At 42.4% G+C, this 13,160-nt stretch overlaps 1 protein-coding gene across 2 annotated transcripts in view; it reads right to left on the reverse strand.

The window, feature by feature from the left end:
- Window positions 1-763: 763 nt before the first annotated feature.
- Window positions 764-13,160, reverse strand: part of LPXN (leupaxin) — a 32,712-nt gene continuing 20,315 nt past the window's right edge. The window contains exons 3-7 of one of the 2 annotated variants that reach the window (XM_034645714.1): window positions 12,320-12,487; window positions 11,288-11,461; window positions 11,115-11,196; window positions 1,852-2,000; window positions 764-1,554 (exon numbers count right to left, since the gene is read on the reverse strand). In XM_034645714.1, the coding sequence (XP_034501605.1) occupies window positions 1,285-1,554; window positions 1,852-2,000; window positions 11,115-11,196; window positions 11,288-11,461; window positions 12,320-12,487 (843 nt within the window). In that variant the 3' untranslated portion in view covers window positions 764-1,284. The remainder of the gene's footprint in view (window positions 1,555-1,851; window positions 2,001-11,114; window positions 11,197-11,287; window positions 11,462-12,319; window positions 12,488-13,160) is intronic. The other variant, XM_002928224.4, reaches the window with a different exon arrangement.

Consider the following 13,160-nt stretch of genomic DNA (forward strand, 5'->3'; position numbering starts at 1 on the left):
TGGTCTGGTTTGTCTTAAGCCAAGCTGCATAACCCATTCTCCCAGTAAAGATTACTGGTGACTAATGACCTAAGCTGCTCCAAGTGAGGATGAATCTCAGGACTTTCACTTGCAAAGCTGGGGAAGAGGGCTCTTCCTCCCTCTACTGGTCGTGAAAGTGACAGCATGTGGCTGGTAGCCATCCTTCCACCGCAGAAGTACCTGCTGGAACTTGTATGGAAAAGTAATTGTTGTCCTCCACCTTGGAGGACTCTATACTTATTCCAAAGAATAACCGGCCAAACGAATTGGGAAATTTCTCTTTGAGAAACAGATATAGAGATACAGATATAGGTATAATGCTCACTGGTGGGAAAGCCCCATTCCTTCAAGGTGGATTTTATTTCTTCAAAGCTAGAAGTTACTCGGAACCAAGAGTAAACAAGTAGATAATCAGATTGAGCAAGAGTATTTCTCGTGTGTGTGTGTGTGTTTTAAGGAAACTTCTTGTGAATGGTTTCCTTGCTGCTAAAATGCCCTGAATGCAGCCCCCCCTTCTTGAGCAAATATTACCACTTACATTCGTTGTAAGGAGAAAAAGTCTTCACTTCTTAGTTGCACCTGGTCAACACTGCCTTTTCTCTGACTTTTTAAATATATAGATTCTATCGATATCTCAAAATAGCCAATCCTCAAAAAAAAAAAAAGATTTTATATGGATTTAACTGCACACAGTGCCTAGTATATAACATAGGAAGCAGTTTCTCTCCAAACACGACAGTAAGACATGAAAACTGAAAGCCGTTTTATTTATCAGTGATGTCAGTACTCAAAGTATTCCAGTTAAAATCTACTTCCTCTTGAAAAAGAGAAGTACACCAAAGAGAGATGCAGAGAGCCTCAGGATTCCTGACAGTGAGGGTAATGCATTGGTCATGTGAAAGTGAGTCACAGGGAAACAAGGGAGGCGTGAAAAGGCCCAGGGACGAGGGCCATCACAGGAGTGAAAATGGGAGAAATCTGAGAAAACCAGCGGTGGAATGAATGTGCGCATGTGGTAGATGCATCTGCGGAGGCATGAGTGGCAGGACCCAGACCTAAATCCAAGAACCTGATCAAGAAAAACAGTAAGACTAGAAATCTAAAACCTAAGACTACGAGCCTAGCCATGCAGCAACTAGGAGTTCATCACCTTTACTTTCTCTATACGCCCACTGAGCTGAAGTGCAGTAACGACAAAATACTCCTTCCCCTCCTGGTTGAAGTTCTGTAGGGCATCTGCGGACACTGTGGGTTCAGCTGAGATTACAGCGGGAAGAGTTTCACGAAGCAGGGTTGACAATAGGTCTTGCCATCCTGCTCCCTGAAGATGCCCTTTGACAACTGTGTCAGGCAGAAAGCGCAGACGAAGTGCTCGGGATGGAACTTGTGGCCCATGGCACTGATGCAGCGGCCGGTGATGGGCTGCTCGCACCCGTGGCACAGTGTTCCCCGGCGCTGGTGGTAATGGAGCTCACAGTACGGACGTCCGTCCAGCTCAAAGAAGGAGCCGGAGGAAAAACTGCTGAAGCAGTCCTGGGGGATAGAGCAAAGGGAAAGGAAAGGATGTCAAGAAGTAGAACATCAGCAAAGTAAAACTTGCAGCCTTGAAATTCCAGCCAGTTACCTGACCAGTGGCGGCGAGAATATCACCCACTTGCAAAAGAGATGAGCAAATGCCCACACTGGGTGCTGTGTTTTGGGCCTCCTTTATTGGGCCCACATCAGTCCCTCACCCCAAGCTGTGAACCCTCTTCCCAGCTGCTGTGCTGCCCCTCAGAAAGGAAGACCCTGGACTTTCCCTACGTCCAAAAGAGAAGCGAGTGTACAGACCCCACACACAAAGCATTCCGGGTGCCAGACGGTGTCCATAGCTGAAAGGTAGTTTTCCAACACCGGGCGGTTGCAGCCGCCACACTTGGGCGAGAACATGGCTAAGAAATCCTTCCGGCAGTACGGCTTCTTGTCCTTCTCGTGAAAGCCTGCAGAGGTAAAAGCAATAGTTCACGGTGCAGGGTGACACCTTCCAGCCCGTTGCAGGCTGAGAAGAGGCCAATGATTTCAACTCTCCCAAACTCAGTGCCTTCATATTCAGTACCGACCTCAGCAGCTCAGCATAGGAAATACGTGAGAAATAAACAAACAAATACAGGAGTTAATGGGGGGCAGGTGTGTTAGTGCTGGGCCTGGCTCGTACCCAGCATTTAGTATCAGGGTCTCTTCCTGTTCGACACCTCTGTGCTAAGTACTGCGCTGGCCTGCACAGCTTTGCCCCAGGCTTCGGCGTGGCTAATCCTACCTTATGATTCAGAAATCGGTTCAAATATCACCTTATCAGAGGCGCCTCTTAGAGCCCGTATCTATCATCTCGTCTTTTTTTAAATCATCTTTCTAGCATTTACCATGATCTGAAACCATCTTTGTGGTCTGTCTTCCCACACAGGAGCAACAGCCTTGAAACTAGATATTGTTGGCCTTGTCACGTTGTAACTCTTGTACCTAAAACAGCACCTGGAGAAGAGCGCTTAATCTTTAAAAAGAACGTGCTATGAAATAATTCCCAAATGGATACAAGACTCTAAATGTAACAATTCAAACCATACAGAGACTTGAATCAAAAATGAATGGGCTCCTCTTGAATGAGAAAACCGTGATAAACATGGCTCAAATTTCAAAATCAAGCTAAAAATCAATAAATTCAGCTCCATTAAAAATATAGATGGATGACTTATGCATGACCGAAAGCACCATAAGCAAAGCCAAGACAAGGGACAAACCGAAGAAAATATTTGCCACTTTTATCTCAGAAAAATAGGGGGTGGGCTGATAAAGCAAATAAGTTAAACATCGTGAGGAAGGAGCCAGTCAAATCAAGAATATGGACCATTTTACAGGACATAGGTACCAGTTTCTTAACAAATTAATGATGTAAAAAAAATTGGAAAGAGAGAATTGTTACAGGATTTTTAAATTTTGAGAGGTAAAACAGTCAAATGCAAGGCATACACTTTGCCTGGATCCAACTGATTCAAACAAACCAAGCAAATGATGTGTTTTAGAAATTTGAGAAGTTTAGATGTGGGTTTTATATGATAATGAGGAATTAATAATTTTATTAGGTGTGAAGGTAGTCATGTTAAAAAAAAAGTCCCGATTAATCAGTTAAAGATGATGCATGTTGAAGTATTTAATTGTGACATAAGATTTGTATGATTTGCTTTTAAATATTCCAGCAAGAAAAAGGGGTAGAAAAAAGTGGGTGGAAGTTAGAGGAAATTAGTTTGGTAAAACACAGATACTTGGTGAAGCCAGGCAGGAAGCAATTTCCATAAGAAAAAAAATTTATCAATTTGTTACTGTGTAAGGGCTTTCTCTTAAATACTGTAATACTGGATATTTTCACAGTAGGACTAATGTTAGAAAAGCCCCTGGCTTGAGTCTTACACATCCTATGCCCGGTTAAGAAGGATGAGAAACCCAAGGTGATTATTTTTTTAAACCCCCTAAAATAAGTCGTCCTGGGGCACCTGGGTGGCTCAGTTGGTTAAAAGTCTGCCTTCCTGGATCAGGTCATGATTCCAGGGTCCTGGGATGGAGCCCTGCGTGGGGCTCTCTGATCAGCAGGGAGTCTGCTTCTCCCTCTGCCTCTCCCCCTGGCTAGTGCTCTCTCTTGCTCACTCTCTCAAATAAATAAATAAAATCTTTAAAAATAAATAAATATATAAATAAAATAAGTCGTCCTCACAAAAAGACAAATAACACAAGATGAAATACTTTTAGTCATAATATGTTCAACATGAGTAAATCATGAAACTCAAAAGAAAAAAGTAAAGTTCTAATTTTTGCTAATTAGAAGGTTTAATTTTAATTTTATCTAAGTAGTAAAAACAGTGTTAAATCAGTCTACATATTACTGGATTTTATATTACTTATTTATTATTCCCGGTGATAAAGTTAAATGTTACTATTCTTTTGGAAAATCATTTGGTAATGTGTATCAAGAATTAAAAAAAAAAAAAGATGTAGATATCTTTCTCCTGGGAATTAATCCATACAAATAATTGAAAGAAAATCTTATGTTTAAAGATTTTCACTGCAGTGCTACTAACACACAAGAAGTAATCTAAATATACTCTTACAAACACAGTTGCTTACAATATTTGGAACTGTAAATAAAGCTTCAATGAACATCTTTGAGCACATATTTTTTTATAATTTGTTTACAAAAAGCCCTAATGGAATCATTGACATTATTAAAATTATTATTATAAAATTATGAAGCCACATGAGGAAATGCTTAAGTGATAAAAAGGAATTTTAGGTACGCTTAACTAAGATACGCGTAAATATTAACAAATGTAGAAAAATATTATTAGGGAAATTTTTTTTGTTCCATTAGGTTAACAAGGGTAACAGGTTATAAGTGAAAATTTCTGCAAGGTTTTTTTTTTATCATCTTTACATTTTAAAAAAGAAACACATAATAAATCAATTCATCTTTAAGCACCTATTTAAGTAATATGTGCCCTCTGCTTTGAAAATCACTTCTCCAAGATTCCCAGACAGTCTGGTCCTTCACATCACTGAGGGGTCTGCTTAAGAGAACAGACCCAACCACCCTATCTCAAAGAGCACCTTATCCATCACCCCATCTCCTAACATGTAGAGTAACTTGTAAGTGAGTTATAAGCATAGAGTAAGTTAGTTAATGAGTTGGCTAGTTTTGATTTTATCTGTCTCTCTCACTAGAACATATGCACCATAAGGGCGGGAACTTTATTTTTTGTCACTGTATCCCTAGTACCTAGAACAGTACCTGACACATAGATAGTAGTTGCTCAATAAACATTTATTGAATGAGCAGACATGTGAACAATACTACAGTTGCACGATTGAGACCATCGTCTCCAGAAGTACACTGTAGTTTAGAGTATCTCCAGAACTAACTAGAATATGTGTAAACAGGTGAACTCTTCCGTAAGGAACTCTCCTTAGCATTTATCAGGAGAGGCTGTCTAACATGAAGATGACTATTAGTAATACCATTTATGCAGCACTGGCTTTAACCAGTTCCAACTGAGGGCTCTACCTGCGGTACTAAATTGAAATTAAATTCTGCGCGCCAACGTTCCCATCTTACAAATGAGGAAAGGGAGGCTGACAGAAATTACAAATAACGAACTAGTCAGCAAGGGACCTGACGTTCAACTCTAGGCCTAACCTCAAAGCCTAACGTCAATGTCATGCTTCTAATTTAAATGCATCCTGGTAGTGACCTCTCTGTGGGGACTGATAGCATCAGCTGAGCCCAAATATCACAGCCCAAAAGCTCTGTAAATATGAGAGCTCTATCCGTACCCCCACTAAAGGAGCATGTAAGCAAAGGGTGCACAGTGGACTGAAAAGCAGCCCACCTACAAAACATTACTTCTAGGAACCCATTTTGACAGTAGCAGCCAGATCCAAAAAGGCAACAGGAGCAGCCAGGATTGGGACCCAAATCATATAACTACAGGTTTTCTGTTCTCTCCGGGCATTTTTTTTTTTTTTTGATAATTCCCTTGCTTTGCTCAACTATGCTGTCTTTGAAGACCAGACAACTGAATAGACTTCTGAGGCCTATAGATGCAAGAATCTAAACTAATAATTTTATAAGCTGTCCTGTGTTCTTCTAAAGCCCCTAGACACAGAAGAACTCACTTTACTTTTTCTACTTTATCAAACTATGTCTAGAGTCTGATCGAGGACAAAAGAATGCAGGAAGGCCTACCATTTAAGAAAAACAAACCAGCACCCACAACCATCCTCCTTGCTTTTGTGTGGCACTGTTTCTCAAACTGAACATGCATCCAGCACCTGGAGAGCCTGTCAATATGCAGATTGCTTGGCCCTACCCCCAGAGTTTCTGATTCAGTTGGTCTGGGGTGGGGCCCAAGACTTTACATGTATGCTCCATAAAGCAAGTGACGTAAAACTGAACTTGCCCGTAAGTAGGTGTTACTTGAGAAAATTGTAAGACATGCCCACTGACCTAGGAATGACCCTCATCTAGGCATTTGCAGGGTAGCTGGTCTCCAGAATGACAAAGTAAGGAAGGAACAGCCTCTGTTTCAGCTAGGGTGAGTCTCGGGAGAGGAATCAAAAGCAATCAGCCGAACTTGCTGTGATGACCCTGCACTTAGTGATCCAATAAACTGAGAAAGTTTCAGCAGTTACGTTCCTGGAGGCTCTCTCTGGGGCCAATTACCTCTGGAGAACAGATGAGAAACACTAACAATTAAAAGTGCCACAGAGAGGGGGGGGGTGTTTATACTCTGGTGAGGCTTCTAGCCACCAGGGAAATTAGGGAGCACCTGCACGGCCTGGATAATGAACAACTGCAAAAGAAAGACACAGGCACCGAGGACCTGGTCCCTATGGGAGGATGCTAAGGCCTGAAATGCTTAGAAACTTGAGCCTTAAAGAGGAATTCTCTGAACTGAAACAAAAATGCAGATGAATTTAATTTCCCAGAAGGCTCAGTGGTTAAGCTGTCATTATAGAAACTCTGTGTGTGACTATGTGACTTGGGGTGAAGCCAGATGCCACCCAATTAACGGACCAATGATATGGCAGGAGACCCACTTACAGAAAGCAAAGGACAAAAACAAAAAAATAATCTAGGAGGAGCTTTCTGATTAACAAATGGCCTTCTTTTGTCAGGTGTCTCAATAAATGTTTTAAGTGTGGCCTGATGAGGATGTAAAGTCATAAAAGACTTGTCTGTTTAGAGGAGGTCGAAGTCAAGAACGATGATATTAGCTACCTTCATGGTACTTCCTGGTCATCTTATTGATAGGATACTTTTCTTTTGTACCTAACTTATGTCTCTTCTTGAAATATGCCCGTATTCTATTGCTCTGCTCTCCCACAACTTCCTCATCACAATCGTCTGTGGGCAGTATTCACCCGCTGACTGTTCGACTCAACTGACTCTCACACTTCTATGGCAACCAGTATAATATAAATTTACCATGACACCCTTCAATATGATTTAGATTAAATCTCAATAAAAAATCCTGCTTAACTAAAGCACAATCTAGAAATGAAATACCTAATGATTTGTGAAAAGCATTGAACAAACTTCAGTGAACAAGGAAATTACTACAAAGCACTTTGCTAGCGGATTATGTCAGTGCTACTGTATCTGGATCTATTGTCAAATAAAGTGGACCATGGTGGTGCCAAGAAAGTAAAAGGATCCAACAGCAGAAGAAGAACTGAGTCTCTGTCAGGGAGCAGTTGTGATGATGTAGAAACAAGACGGAACTTGCAGAAAGGGGACCTGAGTTTCAGTTCTAACTCTTAGACTTTCTGTCTGTATAACTTTAAGAAAAATATGTTATCTCCCTGAGGCTCAGTGTTTCCAGCTATAACTAGGTAAAATGTGGGACAAAAATACCCTCACAAGACTGTGGTGGGGATTAAATGAATAATCGTTAGGAATATACATAATAACATGCCTGACATTTAGGTGAGTCTCTGTGCTGATGAAGGGCAGGATATATGGAATTATTTTCACTCCCTCTTGAAATACCACCAACACGATAGTTAAAGAATTATTTAAAATAGAAACACCCAGGAGGAATAAGAGAAAAGGAGAGGAGATGCCACAGATGAGATATCAATAAAATTTTCTGAAATTTTAAGTAGGTATAAGAGTGGCAACTAGCTTGGCAAACAAGAAAACTGAAGCCTGCATTTCTTTAGAGGGGAGGGGCCAAGACAATTCAAGTTGGGGTTTTCCATAGCATCAGAGGGGCTCAGAGAGGGAATGTACAACATAGTCTTCAAGGCTGGAAACAGATTGGCTGAAAGTCTGAAGAGCAGTGATTAATTCTGGAAATATCAAACCAGAGAGTCTCAGGCACTAAAAGACCTAACAAATTAATAGTCAGGTGTCTCCCAGCGAAATGGCCAGAACATGCTACTTGAGTACCACACAGTTGAGTCTACCAGTCGACAAGTTCTTATACCCACAGAGCTTCCAATTCACATTTTAGTGTCCCATTCTTACACAGGAAATGGGCAACCAAAGATCAGTAGGAAATGGGCAACCAAAGATCAGCAGCATTTGGCCAAGACCAGCGTAACAAGGTGTAAGACACAAGATGTAACAGACGTCAAATTTCAAATTGAGCTTTAAGACATCCCTCAAGGTAGGGAGCCAAGGACTGTTTACATGATTCTTGAACTCTTCACTCACTGCGAGGATATAAAACGGGGAGAGAGCAAGGGAAATCGAGAAGGGGGTTCTTTGAAGAAACCCATGGGTACTCTACCACCATCGCACAACCAAGAGGGACGAGGCATGGAATGGTTCCAGCTAACCTCAAGTCCAGAGAGGGACTTCGAAAGGGCCACTCAGAGAGCTGCATACCTGTCCTGAGCCACCAGTGGGATACAGCTGATGGTATTTGACTCACTCCTGGAAAAAGTCCACTAGTGAGTCTGACTGAATAGGAAGACCCAGTTGTTAACTGACTACAATCCCACTGAGCGTAAGAAAAAGGTGCCAGTTTTCTCATATAGAAAAGTGTGAAAGAGATATCTGGGACCACAGTAATCATTTCTAAGAGATCATCAGGAGGGAACAATGAAAACCCTGCAAAACTAATCTGTGTGGAATGGGTCCTTAAATGGGCCAAGCAGAAAACAGCCAGCTAAGACAAATGAAGGGTAAGCAAGAGTTTGAAGTTGGACCGGTATGAAATCCACAAAAGCATCTGAGAAAAAAAAAAAAAAAAGTTAGTTAAATATCTGCCAGGTCCAGACAGCATGAAGCAAATTTATGACAGTGCTAGGCAAGTTAGGACTTTCCTGACTTCCAGGCTCATCTTCCTCCCTCCGACACCCCGTTTCAACCCTGAAGGGGTCAGATATCAAGATTAGCAACAGGGGTGAGGGTGGTGGATGGTAAAGGCCTCAAAGGACAGATGAAGGGCCATAACACCCTTTCCTGGCCTCCAGAAGCTTAAAGGCCTGACCAGGGGAAAGTAGTGGTCACTTTATTATTTAATTTATTTATTTATTTATTTATTTATTTATTTATTTATTTATTTATTTATTTAGTGGCGGTGACTTTAAGTAAGTTGGATCCTTTAGCTATTACACAGATGGAATTACCCAAGGACTTAGTTTTGTGTTTTGTGTCTGAAACTGATTTTCTATTTAGAACTGTTTATTAAGAGTCATTAGAAAAGACGTGGGACTGCCCAAGTTTTTATTTAGGAAAGAGGTGAATAGTTTCCCCACTGAGTTAATTCAAAAAGGACAGGAAAAAAAACAAACGAAATAAAGAAGCTTTCTGATTCCAAGCATGAGTCATACTTGTTCCAAACAAACACAAAAAGAAGTCAGAAAAAAAAAATCAAGGTAATTCAAAAGAAAGAAGGAAAAAGAAACTTGCAAAGAGAGAAAAACCGATCACACAGAAAGGATCAGGAATAAGAACAAAATCTAAGGGGCGCCTGGGTGGCTCGGTCGATTAAGCGTCCACCTTCGGTTCAGGTCACGATCCCAGGGTCCTGGGATTGAGCCCCGCATCAAGCCCCACATCAGGCTCCTTGGTCAGCCGGGAGCCTGCTTCTCCCTCTGCCTGCCGTTCCCCTTGCTTGTGCTCTCTCTCTCCCTCTCTCTCTCTCTCTGTGTCAAATAAATAAATAAAATCTAAAAAAATAAAGAACAAAATCTTAACTTCTCACCCATAGAAGCTGGAAGACAGTGAGACAATGTCTTCAGAATTACAGAGGAAAACAGTTTTGCCTAGAATTCTAAGCCCAGGCAATGTAAGGTAGACAAGAGAATTATAGTATTTTCAGATATTTCAAGGTCTCAAAAGTTTTACCTCCTATTCATTCTTTCCTAGGAGCTGCTCCACCGAAATAAAGGTAGTAACATGTATTAAAAGGGAACCCAGGAAACAGAGGATCCAAAGAAAAAAGCAGTCAAGCAGTAAAAGGAATTCCCAAGAGAATGGCCGGAATATTTGCTTCACGGCAGGGCCTGAGGAGAAACCATGTCAGGCAGGGGCGGGAGGATGGAAGTCTCCTGGACGGACATCTCCAAGACAAAACACATGGAACTGACCTACTACCAGATCTGGCTGACCATTCTGAGAATGCTTTCCCAGTTCTGTCACATAAATTACAGCTAGGTACAATGAAAATTAAGCTTGTGAAAAAAGAAACCTAAATTCTAACTTCAGGAAAAAATTTATATGAAAAGGATGCCATGATAGTCATACCGATTTTTTCTGCCTCCATGTGCTGGGCACTGTTCTAAACACTATCCTGCCACCATCTCTTAAAATGCTCATAGTTACCCTGTAAGGTAAGATTACGGGGTAGGAATTACAAGTAGGCCCATTTCACCAATGAGGAAAGGAAGGTATGGAGGCGTTAAATGACTTGAATGATATCATACAGCTAATAAATACCGCAGCACAGATTGGAACCATGTAGTCTAAACTCCTAAAATCTGTGTTCTGTTGTAACCATGGTTTGCTACAAGGCTCGACAGTGAACAATATTTTCACGGTTGTCAATCTGTGCACATCGAATACTGGTCTGACCTACAATTATGACCTGATTATATACATTGAGAGAATGGGGGGAGAGGAAGTATGTTGGGGTAAGGTGGGGTAGGAAATCCTCATCTTCCCTGGTAGAAAGTTAATACATAATGGTTAAAATTAGAAGGAAAAAAAATCAACCTATAGTAATAGAAGTATACTCCTTAAAATACACAAGTAAATAACAGAAGAAAAAGCTGAAAAAATTTGGAGAGGATAACTGGATTTGGGGGTAGAGAAAGGAAAAGCCAGGGACTGATCCTTTTCACTATTACCGTTAACATAATATTTCAGCTTTTAAACTACGCATTCGCATTTCTTTAAGAAACCAAGTTAAACAAAATTTGTAAATATTGGGAAAAGGTAAGGAGGGCTGGCATCTAGTACTCAAATGGGCCCTTGGACGCTAGCGGCAGGAACCAGGACTACCGCGGCAGACCACGGAAAAGCTCGGGCTGGTCTTCTTGTAACTATCCGGGCGTACCTTCTGCACCAAACACCTCTCCACAGTGAAAGCAGAAGAAATGCTCTGGGTGCCAGGTTTGGTTCATTGCCGTCAGCACTTTCTGGAAAAGGAACACATGCAGCGATATTAGAAAGCCACAGAGCTATAAACCAGGACCGCGGTGCGGAAGCAGGAGAAAGGGGCTGACTTACGTCCAGGATGGGAGCCGCACAGTAAGCACAGCGTGGAGAAAAGAGGTGGTGGTAGTCCTTGGGGCAGTAGGCCAGGCCACTCCGCTCAAAGAAGGGACGGGAGCCAATCTCCTCTTTGCAGTGAGTGCAGACAAAGTGCTCCGGGTGCCACGCTTGCCCGAGAGCATGGATCACCTGGGGAGGAAATAAAGCATGGCAGGCGACGGCAGCTGGAGGCTGGAGTGCCTACAGGTCGCACAATTCTGGACAGCACTTTTCACACAGTATTCCACACAAACGGCGCCCCCTGGGGTTACACAACACGGAGGCCTAGACCCAGGTTCCACCTCTGTGGTCTGTTTTCCATGCTTTATGGAGAGTAAAAGGGTGCCCAGTTTCCTGACTAATCATGCTGATAAAAGTCTGTAAATGTTCGTTACCGCGACACGCTCTGGAGGGTGGGGGAATCCAAACCAAGCACAGTAGCAATAGACAGGGATAACTACAGTCTGGCCTGGAAGGGATCCCTGGAAGAGGAAGAGGCCAAATGAGAGTCTTTCTTCCTCTGGTCCGAACACCTCATCTCCTGCCCCACGCTGAGTCAGGTCTCAGCCCTTTGTTGTGATTTTGGTGACGGATGATGCACAGCCCGAGTCTGTGGCCATGATGTGGAGCTGAGTCAGCTGAAAGTGACCAGGACCGGAAGTATAGAAAAGCAGTTAAGAGTCACACTCAGGAATCAGGCTCTCCCAGCTCAAATCTTCCCTCTACCTCTTTCTAGATTGGACGTGTCAGTTAACATCCCAGAGCCCTTGGTTCCCTCCTCTTTACGAAGGAACAATAAGAGAGTCTCCCTTGAAGGGCTGATGTGACCGTTAAATGAGAGTACTTGCAAAGTGCTTTGCTCAGTGCCTGGAGCACTGTAAGGGATGAGTGATTATTAACTATTATGAAAATGTCAGGATAGAAGGCGATAGAGCAATCCTTGGTGGGACAGAGATAGATATACATGCAGACAGCTGGCTACAGGACCAACATCTTGGCCCATCGCACCTTCCCAGCAATCGGTTTCTGACAGGAAGCACAGTGGCCCTTGGGCACTGTGGCAACTCCCAGGTCCTGCAGATCCTGCTCCAACCCCCCCAGCATTGAGTCCAGGGAGGCCTTGGGATCCTGCTTATTTGCTGTGGGTTTCTTGCTGGCATCTGCTTTCACTGCGACCTGGCACAAGGGAAAGAACCATGAAAAAAAATCAGTCTCATGTATACTTCCCCTCATGGGCATCCTCTACATGACCCCATAAGCTCACCTCTACTGACTGATGCTTTCTTCTGTACCTACCCTCCGTCCAAGGCAGTGGAAGAGTCCAACATTGTAACACCAATAAAAATGCTTCCACCTCCCTTTTATCCTAAATTCCTCAGGCCAGATGAAATAGGAGTAATCTTCTCCATTTGTAAATCTTTTCTGACCATGGGAAATTGAGTGTATGAAGATGATACCTTTCCTCACTCTTACAATGACCACAGGTCAACAATTAATCAGATCTTCTTTTTACCCATTTATTCTGCAATGTTTATTGAGTACCTGTTTTGTGCTGGTCATAGCTCCAGGCTCTTGGTATAGTGCAATGTACATGGAGACAGAGGGTGTGCCCTCATGGAGTTTACTTTCTCTGGGTGACAGACAATAAACGATTAAATAAATGTATGATGCAATGTCAGGTAGAGATAAGACTTAAGTTATAAATGAAGACAGAAGTCCCAGAGGGTGGGACAGTGAGAGAGAATTGATTTAGAAGAGGGTGCTCAGAGAAGGCCCTCTAAGGAGATGGCATTTGCACAGATATCCCATGATGTATTCAGGGGCCCAGAAATATTGATATTGGTGGGAA

The sequence above is a fragment of the Ailuropoda melanoleuca genome, chromosome 16, assembly GCF_002007445.2.
Source record: "Ailuropoda melanoleuca isolate Jingjing chromosome 16, ASM200744v2, whole genome shotgun sequence".
Classification (NCBI taxonomy): domain Eukaryota; kingdom Metazoa; phylum Chordata; class Mammalia; order Carnivora; family Ursidae; genus Ailuropoda; species Ailuropoda melanoleuca.